The 23,761-nt window shown below is 36.6% G+C and overlaps 1 protein-coding gene across 1 annotated transcript in view; it reads right to left on the bottom strand.

Annotated features, from left to right (window-relative positions):
• Positions 1–23,761, bottom strand: part of LOC111139929 (WNK lysine deficient protein kinase 3) — a 121,382-nt gene that overhangs the window by 33,575 nt on the left and 64,046 nt on the right. Inside the window, exon 11 of the mRNA XM_022492343.1 lies at positions 7,361–7,508. Coding sequence (XP_022348051.1) covers positions 7,361–7,508 — 148 coding nt within the window. The remainder of the gene's footprint in view (positions 1–7,360; positions 7,509–23,761) is intronic.

The raw sequence follows: 23,761 nt of genomic DNA, 5'->3' as shown, positions 1-23,761 counted from the left end.
GCAAACCTTATCAAAATAACAACATTTTTCACAGAACTAGAACAAAATACTCTAAAATTTGTATGTAACCACAAAAAAACTCTGATTAGCCCAAACAATTCTCAAAAAGCAAAGCAAAGCTAGAGGTATCGCAATTCCATAAGTTATTAACACAAAGCCATCATAATCAAAACAGTACAGTACTGGCACAAAAACAGACACTCAGATCAAAAGAACAGGATAGAAGGCCCAGAAATAAACACACAATTATATGGTCAATTAATCTTCAACAAAAGAGCCAAGAATATGCAACTGGAAAAGACAGTCTTTTTGAAAAATAGCATTGGTAAAACTGAAGAGTTACATGCAAAAGAATGAAACTGGACTACTTTCATATGCCATACACAAAATAAATTCAAAATGGATGAAAGAATTAAATGAGAGGCCTAAAACCATGAGAGTCCTAGATGGGAACACAGGCAGTAATTTCTGTGACACTAGCTGTACCAACATTATTCTAGATATGTCTTCCGAGGCAAGGAAAATAAAAACAGAAATGAACTATTGGGACTGTAACAAAATAAAAAGTTTCTTTACAGCAATGAAAACAATCAACAAAACTAAAAAACAACCTACTAAATTGGAGAAGATATTTACAACTGACATATCCAATAAAGGGTTATCATCCAAAATATATAAAGAAAATATACAACTCAATATAAGAAATAAACCAATTACAAAATGGGCAGAAGAGAGAGTAAGAGTTTGGCAAGACAGTGGAATAGGAGGACCTGGAGCTCACCTCATCCCATGTTTTCAATTAAGTATCATCCACATCCAAGTCAATAAACTGGACAGCAATCTGAAGACTGGCAAAACAAACTCCACAACTAAATATATGGAGGAAGCATCACCTCAAAGGTTAGGAAGGTCAGTGGTAAAGAAGGCTGCCTGCAGGAGGGACTAGCTATACAAAGATTGCTGAGAAACAGGTCCTCAAGGAAAACTAATCCTCATAATGTATAGCTTTAAGAACCAGAGGGGTTGAGTTTGTAAAACCAGTGGGGCTTAGAACCTTGAACTTTGAAGGTCAGCTGACTCAGCACTGGGCAATCCAGGAGGCCAAGTGATAGCTGGGGGTTGTTGCCCTTAAAGAGATAGCGACCTGTGGGGAGGCAACATAAAAATGGAAGTCACAGGGGCGCCTGGGTGGCTCAGTGGGTTAAAGCCTCTGCCTTCGGCTCAGGTCATGATCTCAGGGTCCTGGGATCGAGCCCCGCATCGGGCTCTCTGCTCAGCCAGGAGCCTGCTTCCCCCACTCTCTCTGCCTGCCTCTCTGCCTACTTGTTATCTCTGTCTGTCAAATACATAAATAAAATCTTTTTTAAAAAATGGAAGTCACAAAAAGCTGGAGGAACACAGGAGACAGATATGTTTATATTGATTTTGGACTGACGTGGAGGACTCTTCCTAAAATCAGGGAGTCCGATGCAGATCTGGACATAGGACTCAACCTCACAACCTTGAGATTATGACCAGAGCTGAAACCAAGCATCCAGGTGCCCATAAAGTCACTACTTTCAAGAGCAGAAGACACAGGTGGCTTTCTTAACACAAAACAACAGACACAGAGTGCCAGAAAAAATGAGATAAACACTTATACCAGATAAAAGAACTGGACAAGCCACAGCCAGAGACATAAGTAACATGCCTGATAAAGAAAGCAAAAAATGATAAGGAAATTCACTGGACTTGAGAAGAGTAGAAGACATGAGTGAGACCCTTAACACAGAGATAAGGAAAGACATAACAGTTAAAGGGCACAACAAAAATGAGAAACATACTTAATGAAATGAAAAGCAAGACAGAAGAAGCAGAGAAATGAATTAGTGACCTGGAAGAAAGAGTAGTAGAAAGGAATAAAGATGAACAAAGAGAGACAAAAGAACTATGCAACGAAAGAATAGACTTAGGAAACTCAGTGAATCCATCAAATGTAATAACATTCAAACAACAGGAGTCTCAAAAGAAGAAGAGAGAGAAAGGGGAGAGCAAAACATTTATTTCAAGAAATAATTGTTAAAAACATCCCCATCTGGAGGAAGGAAGCAAAAATCCAGATCCAGGAGGCACAGAGAACCCCAAAAGAGTAAACAAAAGCAGACTGATACCAAGACATATTGTAATTAAATTTGCAAAATGAGTAACAAAGAAAAAAAAAATCTCAAAAGCACTAAGACAAAATAAATCCTTAATTTACAAAGGTAAAGCCATAAGGCTAGCAGGAGATTTTTCAACAGAAACTTTGCAAGCCAAAAGGGAGTGGCATGATCTATTCAAAGTGCTGAATGGAAGAATCTGAAGCCAAGAATACTCTATACAGCAAAGCTATCATTCTGTATAAAATAAGAGATACGAGTTTCACAAACAAAAACTAAAGCAGTTCATGATCACTAAACCAGCCCTGCAGAAATATTAATAAGAACTCTGAGCAGAAAAGAGAAAGCAAAAGTGACAGCATATGGGGTGCCTGGGTGGATCAGTCAGTTGAGCATCCCACCCTTGATTTCGGCTTAGGTCATAATCTCAGGGTTGTGAAATAGAGCCCTTAGGGAGTCTGCTAGCGATTCTCTCTCCCTCTCCTTCTGCCCCTCCCCCTAGTCAAGTGTGCTCGCTCGCTCTCTCCAAAGTAAATAAATAAATAAATAATTTTGAAAGATGAATAAATAAGTCTTTAAAAGTAAAAAAGAGGAAAAGTGACAGTACAGGTGCAGAAAACAGAGAAGTAGTAAAAATGAGTATTTCTGTAAAAAAAAAAATCAGTTAAGGAGCTCACCAAAAAAAAGTATAACATGAACTAACCTATACCTAAAACATGGGGAGAAGAGGAGTAAAGAATCGGTTCAAACTTAAATGACCATCAACCTAACAGAGACTGCAATATGCAGTAAATGCTAAATCAAATTTATCATATACCCAATATCACATATCAAAACCACTAATATTCAAAGATAAAGAAATCTAAATATAAAACTGAAAAATCAGCAATACATGAAAGAGAAAAACACAAGAAAGGGAGGGAGAAAATCTTCAGAAATAACCATAACAAGTAATAAAATGCAGTAAGTACATATCTAATAGATATGTAATTGATAATTACTTTCAGTGTAATAACTGGAATAAATACTCCAGTGAAAAGACATAGGGTAACAGAATGTATAAGAATACAATGCCCATCTATATGCTGCCTACAAAAGATCAATTCTATACTTAAAGACTTATGAAGATTCAAAGTGACAGGGTGGATAAACATCTATCATGCAAATGGATGTCAAAAGAAAGCCAGAATAGCAGTACTTACAACAAACTAGACACTTAAACCAAAAATATAAGAAGACATTAAAAAAGACATAACAATAAAGGTGACAATCCAACAAGAACTGTGACAACTGCAAATATTTATGAACCTAACATGGGACCAGTGAAATATGTAAAACAGTAATAACAAACATAAAGGAACTTATCGATAATAATCAATAATAGCAGGGGACTTAAACACCCTACTTATATCAATGGACATATCATCCAAACAGAAAATGAACAAGGAAACACTGGCTTTGCATGACACACTGGAACAGATGGATTTAACACATACATTCAGAACATTCCACCCTAAAACAGGAGAATACACAGTCTTTTCAAGTGCACACTGAACCTACAGAATAGATCACATATTAGCTCTCAAAACAAGTCCCAATAAATTCAAGAAGATTGAAGTCTACCATGCATCTTTTCTGACCACAATGCTATGAAACCAGAAGTCAGCCACAAGAAAAAAAACCTAGAAAGACCACAAATATATGCAGGTTAAATAACATGCAACTAGTCAATGAATGGCTCAACCAGGAAACAAAAGAAGAAATAAAAAAGAAACAAATGAAATGGAAACAAATGAAAATGAGAACACAATGGTCCAAAACCTCTGGGATGCAACAAAAGCTGTTTTTTAAAAATATTTTATTTATTCATTAGAGAGAGAGAGAGAGAGAGCATGATTAAGAGAGAGAGAGCACTAGCACAAGGAGGGAGGTGCAGAGGCAGAGGGAGAAGTAGACACCCCGCTGAGCAGGGAGCCTGATGCAGGACTTGATCCCAGGATCCTGGGATCATGACCTGAGCTGAAGGCAGATACTTAACTGACTGAGCCACCCAGGCACCCAGCAAAAGCTGTTCTAACATGGAAGTTTGTAACAACAATCTAGGAGTACCTCAAAAAGCAAGAAAACTCTCAAATAATCAACCTGACCTTGCATCTAAAGGAGCTAAAAAAAACCCAACAAACGAAACCTTAAACCAGCAGAAGGAAAGATAAAGATTAGAGCAGAAATAAATGATACAGAAACTGGAAAAGAAAACAAAACAAAACAAATAGAAAAGACCAGTGAAAGGAAGGGTTAGCTCTATGAAAAAAATGAATAAAACTGATAAACTTCTACCGACACTTATCAAGAAAAAAAGGGCTCAAATAAATAAAATTACAAATGAGCAAAGAGAAATAACAACCAACACCACACATAGAAACAATCATAAGAGAATATTATGAAAAATTATATGCTAGAAATTAGGAAACCTAGAAGAAATAGATAAATTCCTACAAACATATAAACTACCAAAACTGAAACAGAAGGGAATAGAAAATTTGAACAGATAACCAACAAAGAACTTGAGTCAGTAATCAAAAACTCCCAACAAAAAAAGTCCAGGTCCAGATGCCTTCACAAGCAAATTCTACCAAACATTTAAAGAAGAGTTAATACCTATTCTTCTCACACTATTAGAAAAAATAGAGAACGGAAAACTTGCCAATTTACTCTATGACAGCAGCATTACTCTGACACAAAACCAGATAAAGACACCACTAGAAAAGAGAACTCCAAGCCAATATCCCTGATGAACGTACACACAAAAATCAATGTTTAAAAGGAAAAGGAGGGGTGCCTGGATGGCTCAGTCAGTTAAGCATCAGGCTCTTGATTTCAACTCAGGTCATGAGCTCAGGGTTGTGAGATTGAGCCTCACATAGGGCTCCAAGCTCAGCAGGCAATTTGCTTCTCTTCCTCTCTCTCGCCCTTTCCCTGTGCCCTTCCCTCCACTAACATGCATGCTCTCTCTTTCTCTCTAAAAAATGAACAAATAAATCTTTACAAAATAAAAGGAAAAGGAAAAGCAAAGCTGGAGGCAACAGAACTCTAGACATCAGGTTATACGACTAAGCTGTATTAATCAAAACACTATGATGCTGGCATAAAAATAAACAGATAAATCAATGAACAATAATAGAAAATCTAGAAGTAAACCCACAACTTTAGGATCAATTAATCTTCAACAAAGCAGGAAACAATATCCAATGGTAAAAGGACAGTCTCTTCAACAAATGGCTTTGGAAAAACTAGAGAGCAACATGCAAAAGAATAAAATTTCACCACTTTCTTACACCATGTACAAAAATAAATTCAAAATGGATTAAATATCTAAATGTAAGACCTAAAACTCCAAAAATCCTAGAAGAGAATACAAACAGTAACTTCCTGGTATCAGCACTAGCAACTTCTTTCTAGTTATATCTCCTGAAGAAAGGGACATGAAAGCAAAAATGATCTACTGGGACTACATCAAAATAAAATCTTCTAAACAGCAAAGGAAACAATTAAGAACTAAAGGCAACCTAGGGAATGGGAGAAGATATTTGCAAATTACATATCTGATAAAGGGCTAGCATATAAAATGTACAAAGAATTTGTAAAACTCAACACAACAAAAACAAATAATCCAATTACAAAGTTGCCAGAAGACACAAACAGACATTTCTCCAAAGAAGACATTCAGATGGCCAACAGACACATGAAAAGATGCTCGTTATCACAGACCTGAAAATCAAAACTACAATGAGCTATCACCTCATGCTTGTTGGATAAGCTAAAATCAACAACACAAGAAAAAAATAGTTATTGACAAGGATGTGGCAAAAAAGGAACCCTCATGCATTATTGCCTGGAATCCAAACTGGTATAGCCGCTATGGAAAACACTATGGGAGTTCCTCAAAAGTGCAAAATAGAACTACCCCCTCCAGCAATCATACTACTGGCTATTTACATAAAAATATATAAACACTAATTCCAAGGGATATATATACTCCTATGTTAATAGCAGCACTCAATAAGCAAGATATGGAAGCAACTCAAGTGCCCATCAACTGAAGAATGGATAAAGAAGATGTGGGGTGTGTGTATATATATAGATAGATAGATACACACAGAATGGAATATCATTCAGCCATAAAAAAGAATGAAATCTTGTCATTTGTAGCAAAATGGATGGCACTCGATAGTGTAATGCTAAGTTCAATAAGTCAGTGAAACAAGGACAAATAATATAACATTTTACTCATATGCGGTATTTAAGAACAAATGAAAAATTGAAAAAAAAAAAAGAAAAAGGGAGAGAGACAACCAAGAAATAGATAACCAGCAAAGAACTTGAGTCAGTAATCAAAAAACCTCCCCTAGGGGGTATATGGGGGATGGGTGAGATAGATGATATGGATTAGATTACCTTTATCACGATGAGCACTAAGTAATGTACACAACAGTTAAGTAACTATATTGTACACCTAAAACTAATATAACACTGTATGTTAACTCTATTGGAATTAAAATTAAAAACTTAATACAACTAATATACATGTGTATATGTGTGTGTGTACGTGTGTGTGTGTGTGTTCAGCAAAAGAAGAATATGAAATTATATATATATATATATGTTTAAGCATCCATCCAAAATGTTTATCACATTGGTTAGAATACCAGCTTTAAAGTCTGAAATGGATTCAGGTCCAACAATCACTTGCTAATTCAATGACCACAGGCAAATTACTTTACCTCTCAAATCTTCAGCATCTTCATTTGTAAAGAAGAGTATACTAACATCTATCATACAGGCATACTGAAGGATTAAATGATAAAACAAATGCATAACATTTGGGGTTTCTACCACAAAAGAATACAATAAATATGCTACTATTACTAGTACTATTACAACCTTAATAATGTAAAATTCTACACATACATACAGGAAAGAAAGATGAAAACTAAAACATTAATAGGAACTATCTCTGAGAGGTGGTAAAAAGTGATTTTTATTTTCTTCCTAATATTTGGCCGATATTTCCTAGTACAGAATATTGTAATCAGAAAAAATTTTAATGAAAGAGATGTTAGCATTCTGCAATGCCCTATACTTATGTCTGAAGCAACATGGTCCCAACCTGTCAACACAGACCTCTACACACACACTTAACCAAGTAATATTTACACACTGACCTGAAGGACAGTAAGTTGGAACTTAGTCCCCTTTTCTGGTCGAGGACAGGAAGCTCTTCTTTGTTTGATCCGATCTTGTTTGCCATTTCCACATGGGTTATCAGGGGTATTGATGTTTTCTTTCACAGCTGCCACATCAGGGTTCAAACTAGTTATAAAAAAAAAAACAAAAGCAAGTCATATTCAATTTCTCAGAGAAAACATTATTCTATGATTCTCAAAGCCCAGTATTTAACCCAAATTAGAATTAACATTTGAAATTCTATGATATCTAGAATAATTCCATTCTGACAGTAAAATTCTAGAAAAATTCCAATTATAAAATAATACATAATCAGTTTAAGGAAATAAATAAGAAACATAATGTCTGAGAATATACAAAAAGCACATTGTACACTTTAAACTGGTTAATTTAATGGTATGTGAATTATATCTCAATGAAGATGTTATTCAAAGTTACAAAAAACTGAAATAATATGTATTTATTTGGCAATCACCTGACAGTAGTGGGAATAAAAGAAAAACAAGGGCATTGACCAATCTTTGTGGAACCTTTTATCAGAGGATGCTCTTGGTCAATTTTATCTTGTTTGTTTTGGGTATATTATTAATGTGTTCAAATAAATCTTCTAAAAAACAATTTTCACTCAAAATATACCTGTTTATGTACTGAACTCAAAAGGACATAGACAAACAGGGTATAAGAAAGAACAAAAAATGAAAATGAGATTTTAAAAAATGTGGTAAAGGTTCATTGGAAGATGGTGGCGGAATAGGAGGACCCTATGCTCGCCTGTCCCATGAATACAACCAAATAACTATCAAATCATCAAAAATACACCCGCAATTGACCTGAAGACTGGAAGAACAACCACACAACTAAAGATACAGAAGCAGCCACACTGAAGAAGATAGAAAGTGGTATAAGGTGGTATCTCAATGTGGTTTTAATTTGAATCTCCCTGATGGCTAGTGACGATGAACATTTTTTCATGTGTCCGATAGCCATTTGTATGTCTTCATTGGAGAAGTGTCTGTTCATATCTTCTGCCCATTTTTTGATATGATTATCTGTTTTGTGTGTGTTGAGTTTGAGGAGTTCTTTATAGATCCTGGATATCAGCCTTTTGTCTGTACTGTCATTTGCAAATATCTTCTCCCATTCCCTGGGTTGCCTCTTTGTTTTCCTATTTCCTTTGCTGTGCAGAAGCTTTTGATCTTGATGAAATTAGCAAAACAGGAAACAACATGTGTTGGAGAGGATGTGGAGAAAGGGGAACCCTCTTACACTGTTGGTGGGAATGCAAGTTGGTGCAGCCACTTTGGAAAACAGTGTGGAGATTCCTCAAGAAATTAAAAATAGAGCTTCCCTATGATCCTGCCATTGCACTACTGGGTATTTACCCCAAAGATACAGATGTAGTGAAAAGAAGGGCCATCTGTACCCCAATGTTTATAGCAGCAATGGCCACGGTTGCCAAACTGTGGAAAGAACCAAGATGCCCTTCAACGGATGAATGGATAAGGAAGATGTGGTCCATATACACTATGGAGTATTATGCCTCTATCAGAAAAGATGAATACCCAACTTTTGTAGCAACATGGACGGGACTGGAAGAGATAATGCTGAGTGAAATAAGTCAAGCAGAGAGAGTCAATTATCATATGGTTTCACTTATTTGTGGAGCATAACAAATAACATGGAGGACATGGGGAGATGGAGAGGAGAAGCGGGGAGCTGAGGGAAATTGGAAGAGGAGGTGAACCATGAGAGACTATGGACTCTGAAAAACAACCTAAGGGTTTTGAAGGGGCTGGGGGTCGGAGGTTGGGGGAACCAGGTGGTGGGTATTGGGGAAGGCACGGATTGCATGGAGCACTGGGTGTGGTGCAAAAACAATGAATACTGTTACGCTGAAAAGAAATTAAAAAAAAAAACTTAAAAAAAAAGAAGATAGAAAGTGTGGAGACACGTTTGGGGAGAGAATCAGAGAGTGGTCACTGGGATGGGAAGGAAACAGCAGCCACAGAAAAGGGATACCAGACTAATACACAGGGGAGTGGATGGGAACAAATCCCCATAGCAATTGGCTTGGAAAACAGGAGGGGCCAAATTTTATGACTTTCAGCAACCAGCAAGGCATAAGCCTAGAGTTTTAAAGGTCACTGGGCTTGGCTGGGATACAGCCCAGAGGGCATTGTGCTACACTTGCAGAGCAGGCAGGCAAATAACCTGTGAGTATACAGTGTGGCAACAGTGATCTGAAGAGCATCTGGAATACACGGTGGGGAGGTTATTTGTTCATTTCAGACCACATCCCAGAGAGGCATCATTCATGGAGAGAAACCTCCAGGAAGAAAAGAACTAGGTGGTGCCATTTCCTTCCCCTGAACCACAGAGCCATGACAAGAACCAGCACAATGCTGACAACCCCAACCTTACATGCTTATACCAAGCCCTGCCTCTCCTACATTCTAGTGGAATTCCCATTCCCAGTCTCCATTGCCACAATCCCACCTTGATGACTCCCTCCCCAGAAGATGGGCCCAAAACCCTGTTCACACAATGGTTCCTGACTTGGGAGTTTTGCAGAGCACCAGTTATAGTGTTGGTGTAGGTCTCACTTCACAAACAGACCAGAGCACACCTAGCTAAAACGTGCCACATTCAGGCAAGGGATCAAATACTGCCCACAACACACAAATAGAGCCTTGGCAAACAACTGGCCTGAGGGATAAAGTGACTAGGTCAAAAGAAGAGCATAAACAGCACACACTGGAGACACTCCTGTAAGCACAAGGCCCTAGGGAACAAGGGATACTACTGGGCAAGGCATTACCGGATTTCTTCATCATTACCCTCAAGAATAGAAGATGTGGTTGACTTTCCTAAAGCGTAGAAACAGGCACAGTAATGTAGGTAAAATGAGAAGACAGAGAAATTATCCAGAATGAAAGAAGAGGACAAGGCCACAGCCAGAAATCTAAGCAAAACAGAAATACTTAACATGCCTGATAGAGAATTTAAAGTAACGATCACAAACATACTCACTGGACTTGAAAAAAGAATGGAGGACATCAGTGAGGCCCTTAACATAGAGATAAGGAATAACATAGCTGAAATAAAGGGCTCAATAAATGAAATGAGAAGCACATTTGATGGAATGAAGAAAAGGATGGAAGAATTAGAGGAGCAAATTAGTGATCTAAAGCCAGAATAATGGAAAATCATCAAGTTGAACAAGAGAGAAAAAAGAATAATGAGAAATGAAAAGAGACATAGGGAACACAGTGACTCCACCAAATGTAGTAACATTCATATTATAGGAGTCCTAGAATAAGAGAGAGAAAACAGGGTAGAAAATTTATTGGAAGAAATAATAGCTGAAAACTTCCCTAATCTGGAGAAGGTAACAGATATCCAGATCCAGGAGGCATGTGACCCCCAATAAAATCAACAAAAGGATATCCATACCAAGATATATTGTAATTAAACTGGCAAAAAAAATAGTGATGAAGAAAAAAATTTAAGGGGCATCTGGGGGGCTCAAGTCAGTTAAGCATGTGCCTTCAGCTCAAGCCATGATCCCAGGGTCCTGGGATGGAACCCCACATCAGGTGCCTGCTTCCCCATCTCCCTCTGCAGCCCCCCTGCTTCTGCTCTCTTTCCCTCCCTCTATCAAATGAATAAATAAAATCTTTTTTAAAAATTTTAAAAGCAGCAAGGCAAAAGAAGATAGTAACATAAAAGAGAAACATAAAAGGATAGCAGATTTTTTAGCAGAAGCTTTGCAAGCCAGAGGGGAGTGGCATGATAAGTTCAAAGTAATGAATGAGGAAAATCTGCAGCCAAGAATACTCTATACAGCAAGGCTACCATTCAGAATAGAAGGAGAAATAAAAACTAAAGGAGTTCATGATGACTAAACCAGCTATGTAAAAAGTATTAAAGGGGACTCTGTGAGTAGAAAGGAGAGACCAAAAGTGAAAGTAGAAAGCTAGGAAACTAAAGAAGTAAAAAATAATATTTCTGCAAAAATTCAGTCAAGACATTAAAAAATTAATGGAAAACATGTAAAATATGTAAATTTGTGAAATATGACAAAATGTTACTAAAATATGCTGAGGAGAAGAGTAAAGAATGGGTCCAAACTTAAACGACCATCAAATTAATATAGACTGCTACTTGCAGAAGTCATCACATACAGACCTAACGGTAACCATATATCAAAAACCACTAATAAATACATAAAGAACACAGAGAAAAAAATCTAAATATATCAATAATGAAAATCAAATGATGAAAGAGATAAAAACAATAAAGGATCAGCAAAAATCTTCAGAAACAACCACAAAACAAAGAATAAAATGACAATACATTTTTAATAATTACTATGAAGGTAAATGGACTAAATGCTCCAATCAAAAGTCACCGGGAGACAGAATGGATTAAAAAAATAAGACCTACCTATATGCAGCCTACAAGAGACTCATTTTAGACCTAAAGACACCAACAGATTGAAAATGAGGGAGAAACATCTATAATGAAAATGGCTATCAACAGAAAGATGGAGGAGCAATACTGGTATCAGAGAAAACAGACTTTAAAACAAAGACTAACAAGAGAAAAAGGAAGACAACATATAATCATGAAGGGGATAGCCAATCAGAAAATACAATAATTGTAAATATCTAGGCACCCAACATATGAGCAAAAAGAGACAAAGAGTTAATAACAAATATAAATAATCAATAATCATACAATAGTTGGGTACTTTAACACCCCACTTACATCAATGGGCTGATCAACTAAACAGAAACTGGGTCTCCCAGGAGGCTCAGGCAATTAAGCATCTGCCTTTAGCTCAGGTCATGATTTCACAATCCTGGCATAGAGCCCTGAGGAGGGCTCCTTGCTCAGTAGGGAGTCTGCTTCTCCCTCTCGCTCTGCCCCTCCCCAATGCTCATGCATTTTCTCTCTTGCTCTCAATCTCTCAAATAAATAAATAAAATCTTTTTTTAAAAAATCAGCAAGGAAACAATGGCTTTGAATGACACACTGGAACAGATGGATTTAACACATACATTCAGAACATTCCACCCTAACACAGCAGAATACATATTCTTTTCAAGTGCACACTGAACAACCTACAGAATAGATCACATACTAGCTCTCAAAACAAGCCACAATATATTCAAGAAGACTGAAGTCATACCATGCATCTTTTCTGACCACAACGCTATAAAACCAGAGGTCAACCACAAGAAAAAATCTAGAAAGATCACAAATATATGCAGGTTAAACAACACACTACTAGTCAATGAATGGCTCAACCAGGACACAAAAGAAGAAATAAAAAAGTACATGGAAACAAATGAAAATGATAACACAATGGTCCAAAACCTCGGAGTTGCAACAAAAGCTGTTTTGTTTAAATATTTTATTTATTCATTTGAGAGAGAGAGCATGAGAAAGAGAGAGCACAAGCACAAGGGGGGAGGTACAGAGGCAGAGGGAGAAGTAGACACGCCACTGAGCAGGGAGCCTGATGCAGGACTTGATCCCAGGACCTTGGGATCATGACCTGAGCTGAAGGCAGATGCTTAACTGACTGAGCCACCCAGGCGCCCAGCAAAAGCTGTTCTAACACGGAAGTTTATAACAATAATATAGGCGTACCTCAAAAAGCAAGAAAACTCTCAAATAAACAACCTGACCTTGCATCTAAAGGAGCTAGGAAAAAACCAACAAACAAAACCTTAAACCAGCAGAAGGAAAGAATAAAGATTAGAGCAGAAATAAACAATATAGAAACTGAAAAAAACAAATAGAATAGACCAGTGAAAGGAAGGGCTGGCTTTATGAAAAAAATTAATACAATTGATAAACCTCTAGCCAGACTTAGCAAAAAGAAGAGAAAGAACCCAAATAAATAAAACCACAAATGATAGAGGAGAAATAATCAACACCACAGAAATATTAACAACTATAGGAGAATATTATGAAAACTATATGCAACTATATGCATATATTATTATATATTATGAAATATATATTATAATATAATATATTATATATATCATGAAAACTATATGCAACAAACTGGACAACCTAGAAGGAATGAATAAATTCACAGAATCATATCAACTCCCAAAACTGAAACTGGAACAAAGAGAAAATTTGGACAGACCAATAACCAGCAAAGAAATTGAGTCAGTAATCAAAAACTCCCAACAAATAAAAGTCCAGGACCAGTTGGCTTCACAGGTGAATTCTACCAAACATTTAAGGAAGAGTTAATATCTATTCTTCTTAAGATGTTCCAAAAAATAAAAAAGGAAAAAAAACTTCCAAGTCCATTCTATGAGACTAGGATTACCCTGATACCAAAACCAGATAAAGATACCACTAAAAAAGAGAACCACAGGCTAATATCCTTTAACCTTGATGAATATAGACACAAAAATCCTCAACAAAACACTTGGAAACCGAATTTAACAGTACATTTTAAAAAATCATTCACCACAATCAAATGGGATTTACTCCTAGATTTTAAGGGTGGTTTAATATTTGTAAATCAATCAACACATTACATCACATCAGTAAGAGAAAGAATAAGAACCATTTGATCATTTCAATAGATGCCGAAAAAGCATTTGACATAGTATAACATCCATTTATGATGAAAACCTTTAATGAAATAGGAATAGAGGAAACATACCTCAACATAATAAAGGCCATCTACGTAAAACACAGAGGTAACATCATACTTAATGAGGAAGAACTGAGAGTGTTCCACTAAGGTCAGCAACAAGTCAAGGATATCTACTCTTCCACTTTTATTCAAGATAGTACTAGAAGTCAAGCCACAGAAATCAAACAACAACAAAAAAATAAAAGGCATCCAAATTGGTAGGAAGAAGTAAAACTTTCACTATTTGCAGATGACGTGATACAGTATATAGAAAACCCAAATGACTCTACCACAAAACTGCCAGAACTGATAAAGAAATCAGTAAAGTTGCAGGATACAAAATCAATATACAGATATGTGTTGCATTTCTTTCTTCTTTAAAGATTTATTTATTTTAGAGAGAAAGAGAGAGCCAGCGCATGAGCGGGGGAGGGGCAGAGGCAGAGAGGGAGGATCTTAAGCATCATCAACGTGGGGCTCGATCCCAGGTCCCTGAGATCATGACCTGAGTGGAAATCAAGAGTTAAACACTTAACCAAATGAGCCACCCACGCACCTCAGATACCTGTTCCATTTCTATACACCAATAATGTAGCAGTAGAAAGAGAAATTAGGAAACCAATCTTATTCACAATTGTACCAAAAATAGTAAGATACATAGGAATAAACCTAACCAAAGAGGTAAAGATCTGTACTCTGAAAATTATAAAACAGTGATGAAAGAAATTAAAGATGACACAAAGAAATGGAAAGACATTCCACACTGATAGATTAGAACAAATACTGTCAAAATGTCTATACTACAAAAAGCAATCTATAGATTAAATGCAATCTCTGTCAAAATACTAACTTTTTTTTTCAAAGAACTAGAACAAATGGTCCTAAAATTAGTATGAAATCACAAAAGACCCTGAATAGGCAAAGCAATCTTGAAAAAGAAAAGCAAAGCTGGTGGCATCACAACTCTGGACTTCACATTATATTAGAAAGCTGTAGTGACCAAAACAGTATTGGCACAAAAACAGACATACAGATCAATAGAACAGAACAGAATTTCAGAAATAAACTCACAACTATATGGTCAATTAATCTCTGACAAAGCAGGAAAGAACATCCAGTAGGAAAAAAAATTATCTTCAACAAATGTTGGCAAAATTGGACAACAACATGCAAAACAATGAAACTGGACCATTTTCTTACACCATGCACAAGAATAAATTCAAAATGGATGAAAGACCTAAATGGGAGACCTGAAATCATAAAAAGCCTAGAAGGCAATAACTTTTCTGACCTTGGCCCTAGCAACTTCCTTTTAGGTATGTCTCCTGAGGCAAGGGAAACAAAAGCAAAAATAAACTACTGGAACTACACCAAAATAAAAAGTTTCTCTATAGTGAAGGAAATAATCAACAAAACTGAAAGACAACCTACTGAATGGGATCAGACATTCGCAAATGACACATTCAATAAAGGGTTAGTACCCAAATACAAAGAACTTGTAAAACTCAACACTCAAAAAACAAACAACCCAATTAGGGTAGAAGAAATGAACAGCCATTTCTCCAAAGACATCAGGATGGCCAGCAGACACATGAAAAGATATTCAACATCACTTATAATCAGAGAAATGTAATCAAATCTACACTAAGCTACAACTTCACACTTGTTGGAATGGCTAAAATCTACAACACAAGAATCAACACATGTTGGCAAGGATGCAGAGAAAGGGAACCCTCTTGCAATGTTGGTGGGACTGCAGACTGGTACAGCGACTACAGAAAATAGTACGGAGGTTCCTCAAAAAGTTAAAAATAGAACTAGCCTCTGATCCAGCAATTGCACTACTGGGGATTTATCCAAGGAATGCAAAAACACTAATTCAAAAAGATACATCCACCCCTATGTTTATAGCAGCACTATTTACAATAGTCCAATTATGGAAGCAGCCCAAGTGTCTATCAAATAATGAGCAGATAAAGAAGATGTGGTGTATATACACACAATGGGATATTATTCAGCCATAAAAAAGAATGGAAATTATATGGATAGAGGTGGAGAGTATAATGCTAAGTGAAGACAGAAAAAGACAAATACTAGATAATTTCCCTCATATTTGGAATTTAAGAAACAAAATCAATAAGCAAAGGGACAAAAATACAGAGGAGAGGCAGACAAATGAAGAAACGGACTCATCATTATAGAGAAAAAAGTGTCACAAAAGGGAGGTGAGGGGGAATGGGTTAAAAATGGAATGGGGGTTAAGGTGTGCACTTCTCATACCGAGCACTGGGATTATTTGGAATTGTTGAATCACTATATCATACACCTAAAACTAATAAAACACTGAATGTTAAAAAAAATTAAAAAACACTATACTTAAAGGAAAAAGGGAAATGTGTTATATTCATGTTTACACACACAGTGAGGAATAGTATTCAGCCATAAAAAAGAATGGAGTCTTGCTATTTTCCATAGCATGAAGAGACCCTCAGGATATTATTTTCCTCTTTATATTTCTCATGTTAAGGGAAGTAAGTCAGAAACAGAAAGAAAAATATCATAATATGTAGAATTAAAAAAACAGACTCCTATATACAGAGAACAGATTAATGATTAATTAATTGTTGCCACGGGTTGCCAGAGGTGGGAAATGTGTTGAGCAAAATGGGTGAAGGCAGTCAAATATATTAACTTCCTGTTATAAAATAAGTAATTCTTGAGATGTCATGTACATCATGGTGACTATAGTTAATAATACTATATTGTATATTTCAAAGTTGCTAAGAGATTAGATCTTAAAAGTTCACAAGAAAAAAATTCTGTAGCTATGTATGGTGATAGATGTTCACTACACTTACTGTGGTGATCATTTTACAATATATTCAAATATCAAATCATTATGTTGTGTATTTTAAACTAATAGAAATTTTTATGTCAGTTATACTTCAATAAAATAAATAATAAAAATACACTACAATTCTGGTAAAAAAATTTAAAAATGAATGATATTAAAATGGTTCAATGTGATTAATTTTAACTAGTTATATCTTGCAGGTTCATATCAGTATGATTATGAAATGGAAGCTATCTTTCAGTTTATCTGTGTCAGGACATTTTTCAGCGTTTTTCTTTAATAAGTTTGAAGATATTTCAATAAATACAAAATTTCCAATAAATACATTTAAAAATTAAATGAAAAGATCTGTTAGCACCAAGCACATATCTTTTAAATTAATTTTTAGGTAAATTCCTTTCTCCTGGAAACTACCCCTGAAATATTTATATAAAGATATGAAAGAAGATATAAAAATAACTTCTAAAATTTTTCCTATGTTCACGTTAAAAAAAATTATATAAATACATGTAGTAGAAGGGGGCCCCTGGGTGGCTCAGTCGGTTACGTGTCTGACTCTTGGTTTCAGCTCAGGTCATGATCTCAGGGTCCTGGGTTCAAGCCCCACGTAGGGCTCCACACTCAGTGGGGAGACTGCTTGGAGATTCTCTCTCCCTCGCCCTCTGCCCCTCTCCCCACTCACTTTTCCCCCTCTCTCTCAAATAAAGAAATCTTAAAAAAAAAAAAAAGTCGTAGAAGGAGATACATTAATACTGCTCTTGGTTTTTTTTTTTTTTTTTTGAAGATTTTATTTATTTATTTGACAGACGGAGATCACAGAGAAGCAGGCAGAGAGAGAGGAGGAAGCAGGCTCCCTGCTGAGCAGAGAGCCCGATGTGGGGCTCAATCCCAGGACCCTGGGATCATGACCTGAGCAGAAGGCAGAGGCTTTAACCCACTGAGCCACACAGGCGCCCCTGCTCTTAGTTTTTTAATATACAAAAAAAAAAAAATAATAGTAACAACACTTTCAAAAGATAAAAGGGACATAATTCTAGTCAATGGGGCTATTTCATTCGCATTTCAAAGTAATCTTAAAACACCAGTTCAGGGTCTGGGACAAGATGGCAGAAATTCAACTCTCTCTGTTCTTCTCACCTCTTAAGTCCACCTAAATCGTGTGGAAATTAAATAGAGTAGACAATCACAGCTAGATACTGAAGGATGAAAATATGAAAGTGGACTGGCTAGGGACTCCCAGGACTCAAAGAAAAACAAAGCAGTTTGGCATCTCCCAATTACCTACCCAGTGACAAGATAGTCCAGGCTCAGTGTCTCCTGACTCTCAGCTTAAAGGCAAAGGCAGCAAGACCAGTGGTCTCCTGACCCCCAACCCAGCAGAAGATAGTTCAGGCGGCCCTTCCCTCCCCTAGTAAGATTAGAGGGAGCTCCACCAGTAGCATGTGGCCTTGAGTTCTGGCCTGGGGCAGCAGCAATGGGGCCCAGTGGTGTCAGGTGAACCAAGCAAGGTGAACTAGTACTACTAGTACTAATACTACAAGGACTCTGAAAACTAAATTGTCATTAGAACCACAGCCCACAAAAGTAGATCAGAACCTATGCATCTAAATAGGGTAACTGTCCACTAAAATACAGTATTTAAATATGATCCAGAGTCTCCCAAAATAATATCCCAAATGTCCAGAAGACAAATGAAAATTCCTTATCATACCAAAAGCCAGGAAGATAACAATTTGAATACAAAAAGACAATCAAGAGATGCCAACACCAGGATGAATCAGATACTGGATTTATCTGACAAGGATTTTATTTTGTTGAAGATTTTATTTATTTATTTATCAGAGAGAGAGAGAGAGAGAATGAACAAGCAGGGGAAGCAGCTTAAATTTTTTTTAAAATTTTATTTATTTGACAGAGATCACAAGTAGGAAGGGAGGCAGGCAGAGGGAGAGGGAAAAGCCAGCTCCCCACTGAGCAAGGAGCCCCAGTGCTGGACTCGATCCCAGGACCCTGGGATCATGACCTGAGCCAAAGGCAGATGCTTAACTGACTTGCCACCCAGGCGTCCCTATTGATGAGGATTTTATTTTTTATTTATTTTTTTAAAAGATTTTATTTATTTATTTGACAGAGAGAGAGATCACAAGTAGGCAGAGAGGCGGGCAGAGAGAGAAGGGAGGAAGCAGGCTCCCTGTGGAGCAGAGAGCCTGATGCGGGGCTCAATCCCAGGACCTGGGACCATGACCTGAGCTGAAGGCAGAGGCTTTAACCCACTGAGCCACCCAGGCACCCCTTGATAAGGATTTTAAAGCAGGCATCATCAAAATGCTTCAATGAGCAATTACAAATATTCTTGAAGTAAATGTGAAAACAGAAAATCTCATAGAAAAATAGAGATATTAAGAGAATTAAGGAAAATTACAAAAATAAAGCACAATCACAAGAAGTGACATCACCAAGATGGCAACATAGGTTGTTTCTGCCTTTGCTCACAAGAACAACTAATAACTATTTGAGAACAAGACACCACTGAAAGATTCCTAGAACATTCCTAGAACTGACTGAAGCCACCCCTTTGCACAGTAGAGACCAAGTCAGACTGGATTAGAAGGGTAAGAGAAGGGGCACCTGGGTGGCCCAGTCAGTTGCATTTGACTACTAATTTCAGCCCAGATCATGAGATCTAGGCCTGAGTCGAGCTCCATGCTGGGCATGGAGCCTGCTTAAGATTTTCTCTCCCTCTCCTTTTGCCCCTTCCACCTGCTCATGCTCACTCTTTCTCTTTCTCCATCCCCCCTCTAAAAAAAAAAAAAGAGGCGTAAGAGAAGTGGCTATACATTGGCCACATTGCCCCTACCCCAGGCCAGCATAGTACCTGAACCTCTAACACCTCCAGTTGGAAAAGAGAACCTGGCGGCGGGACAACCAGCCCTCACTCAACATTGTGGGTAGCTTTGTGGGAGCCCCTATTTTGATCTCACACTACAGGCATTGCAGGAGAATCTGCAGGGCTCAACCACTGGGAATACGAGTATGACAGGGAAGGAGGGAAGGGTTTGCAACAGGACAATAGATGGTTCCGTGGCAGACAAATTGATACCTATAGTGTCCAAGTAGTAATCCCAATGAGTGGTTTTGCTCATCTGCAGAATCAAGTTGAGAGCGTATACTCACTAGTAAGATATCATTGTTGTTTTATGTGCATTACCCTAATGACTAGTGATATTGAACATCTTTTTACACACCTGTTGACCTTTTGTATATCTTGTTCGGAGAAATGTCTATTTGGGTCCTTTGCCCATTTGTTAATTGGGGTATTTGTCTTCTTGCTATTGAGTTATAGGAGCTCCTTATATATTTTGGTTATTAACCTGTGATCAGATACATAGTTTGCAAATATTTTCTCATTCCATAGGTTTTCTTTTCACTTTGCTAATGGTTTCTTTTGTTGTGCAGAAGGCTTGTAGTTTGGTGTAGTCCTACTTGTTAATTTTTTATTCTGTTGCCTGTGTTTTAGGTGTCATATCCAAGAAATCATTACCAAGACCCATGTCTAGGAGATTTATTCCTGTGTTTTCTTCTAGGAGTTTCACTGTTTCAGGTCTTACATTTAAGTCTTTAATCCATTTCAAGTTAACTTTTGTGAGTGGTGTAAGATACGGATCCAGTTTCATTCTTCTACATGTGAATATCCAATTACCCCAACCCCATTTATTGAAAAGACTGTCTTTTAAGTATTCTTGGCTCTCTTGTGAAATATTAGCTGACTTGTATATGCTTGGGTTTATATCTGGGCTCTTAATTGTCCTCCACTGGTCTATTTGTTGTTATGCCAGTATGATACTGTTTTGGTGACTATAACTTTATAGTATAGCTTGAAATCAGGAAGTATGATGTCTCCTGCTTTGTTTTTCTTTCTCAGGATTTCTTTGGCTACTTGGCTACTTTTGTGGTTCTATATACATTTTAGGAGTACTTCTTCTAGCTCTGTGATAAATGGCACTGGAATCTTGATGGGGACTGCATTGAATCTATCGATGGCTTTCAGTAGTACTGACATTTTAACATTAATTCTTCTAAGCCACAGAATACCTACTCATTTATTTGTGTTTTCTTTGATTTCTTTCACCCATATTTTGTAGTTTTCAGAGTAGAAATCTTTCCCTTCTTTAGTTAAATTTATCCCTTAAGTATTTTTGTTGTTGGGGATACTACTGTAAATGGGATTGATACCTTTTATCTCTTTTCTTCCCTCATTGCTCTAAGATTTTTAATCTTATGTTGAATAAGAGTGGCGAGAGGGTACCCTTGTTTTGTTCTTGATATTCAAGGAAAAGCTTTCAACATTTCACCATTGAGTAAGAGGTTAGATATGGATTTACCATACATAGCCTTTATTATATTGAGATATGTTCCTTCTGTGTCTAATTTCTTAAGAGTTTTTACCATGAATGTTTAATTATATCAAACGTACTTTTTGCATCTACTGAGATGATCATATGATTCTTTTATTTCATTCTATTAATATGATCATGAGTCATTTCTTTCAATCAAATCATTGATTAATTTGCATATGTTGAACCATCCTTGTATCGCAGGGATAAATACTACTTGATTATAGTGTATGATCCTTTTAATTTGCTGTTGAATTCAGTTTGCTAGTATATTATTGAGGTTTTTGTGCATCTATATTTATCAGGGAATAGGCCTGTCATTTTCTTTTCTAGTAGTATCCTTTTCTGGTTTTGGTATCAGTATAATGCTGATATGATAAAATGAGTTTGGGAAGGTTCCCTCCTCTTCACTACTGTGAGTTTGAGAAGGATTAATGTTAATTATTCCCTAAGTATTTGGTAAAAATCACCTGTGAAGCCATCTGGTCCTGAGCTTTTACTTGTTGGGAATGTTTTGATTACTGATTCAATCTTCTTAATAGTAATTGGTCTATTCAGATTTTCTATTTCTTCCTGATTCAGTCTTGGTAAATTGTATGTTTCTAAGCATCTATCCACTTCTAGGTAGTATAGTTTGTTGGTATTTAATTGTTCATCATAGCTTCTTTTGATCCTTTGAATATCTGTGTTATCAGCTGTAATTCCTCCCTTTTCATTTATAATTTTGTTGCTTTGGGTCCTTAATCTTTTGTCTTTGTTTAGTCTAACTAAGGGTTTCTCAATTTTGTTTATCTGTTCAAAGAACCAACTCTTAGTTTGGTTAATGTCCTATTGTTTTTCTGTTCTCTATTTCATTTGTTTCTACTCTAATCATTATTTCTTCTGCTAACTTTGGGCTTAGTTTGTTCTTTTCCTAATTCCTTAATGCATAGAGTTAAGTTCCTTATTTGGGATCTCTCCTACTTCTTAATGTAGACATTTATTACTGTGAATGTCCCTTCTAGAAATGTTTTTGCTGCATCCCAAAAGTTCTGGTATGTTGTGTTTCCATTTTGTCTCAGGAATTTTTTAAATTTTTAAAAATTTTGTTTATTTATTTGAGAGAGAAAGAGAGTATGAGAGTGAAAGAGCATGAGAGAGAGCACATGTGTACACAAGCTGGGGAAAGGGGCAAGGGGAGAAGGAGAAGCAGACTCCTCAATGAGCAGGGAGCCTGACACAGGGCTTGATCCCAGGACCCTGAGATCATGACCTGAGCCGAAGGCAGACACTTAACCAGCTGAGCCACCTAGGTACCTCTGTCTCAAGAATGGGTATCAACAAACTGAGCTCTAGAAATACTGCCTCATACCTATTAGAACGGCCATTACCAAAAAGACAAGATAACAAATGCTGGCAAAGATGTGGAGAAAAGAGAATGACTGTGTAGTTAGTGGGACTATAAATTGGTGTAGCCACTCTGGAAAACAGTATGGAGGATCATCAAAAAATTAGAACTAGAACTACCACATGATTCAGCAATTTGATTTCTGGGAATATATCCCCCAAAAACAAAAACATTAACTCAAAGAGATATCTGCACACCTGTTTTCATAGCAGCATTCTTTACAATATCCAAGACATGGAACATGGAAACAACCTGTCTGTCCATTGATGGATGAATGGATAAAGAAATTGTGGTGTGTGCACATGCACGTGCACACACACACACACACACACACACACAACTATAATTTAACCATAAGAAGGGGAAAACCTACCATTTGCAGCATCATTAATGGACTTTGAAGGCATTATGCTAAGTGAAATAAGTCAGACAGAAAGACAAATACTGTACAATCTCTTAAGTGGAATCTAAGAAAAACAGAAATTAAAAAAAAAAAAAAACCCACACAAATTCACAGAAAAAGAGATCAGACTTGTGGTTACCAGAGGCAGAGAGTGGGGAGAGGGAAAACTGGAAGATGGTCAAAAGGTACAAACTTCCAGTTATAAGATAAATAAGTACTAGGGATGTAATACACAACACGATGACTATAGTTAACACTGCTGTATGAGATATAGGAAAGTCGTTAAGAAAGGAAATCCTGTGAGTTCTCACCACAAGGAGAGATTTTTTTCCTTTTTTTTTCTTTTCGTTTATTATATTTAGATGAGAAAATGGATGTTAGTAGAATCTATTGTGGTTATCATTTCACAATGTATATGTAAATTAAACCATCAAGATGTATGTCTTAAACTTATACAGTGATTTATGTCCACTATTTTTCAATAAAACTGGAGAAAAGTATAATCATAGAGATAAATTCATCAAATGGGCACAATAGCAGAATGAATACGAGAAAGAACCAATGAACTTGAAGAGAGAACAATAAAAATTATCCAATCTGAACACAGAGAAAAATATTAATTTCCAACTACCAGATAATAACACAATTATATACCTGGTTATACCTAA

This window comes from Enhydra lutris, unplaced genomic scaffold (genome assembly GCF_002288905.1).
Source record: "Enhydra lutris kenyoni isolate GAN:26980312 unplaced genomic scaffold, ASM228890v2 scaffoldscaffold125, whole genome shotgun sequence".
In the NCBI taxonomy this organism is placed as follows: Eukaryota; Metazoa; Chordata; class Mammalia; order Carnivora; family Mustelidae; genus Enhydra; species Enhydra lutris.
This window is presented reverse-complemented; position numbering and strand designations above follow the sequence as displayed.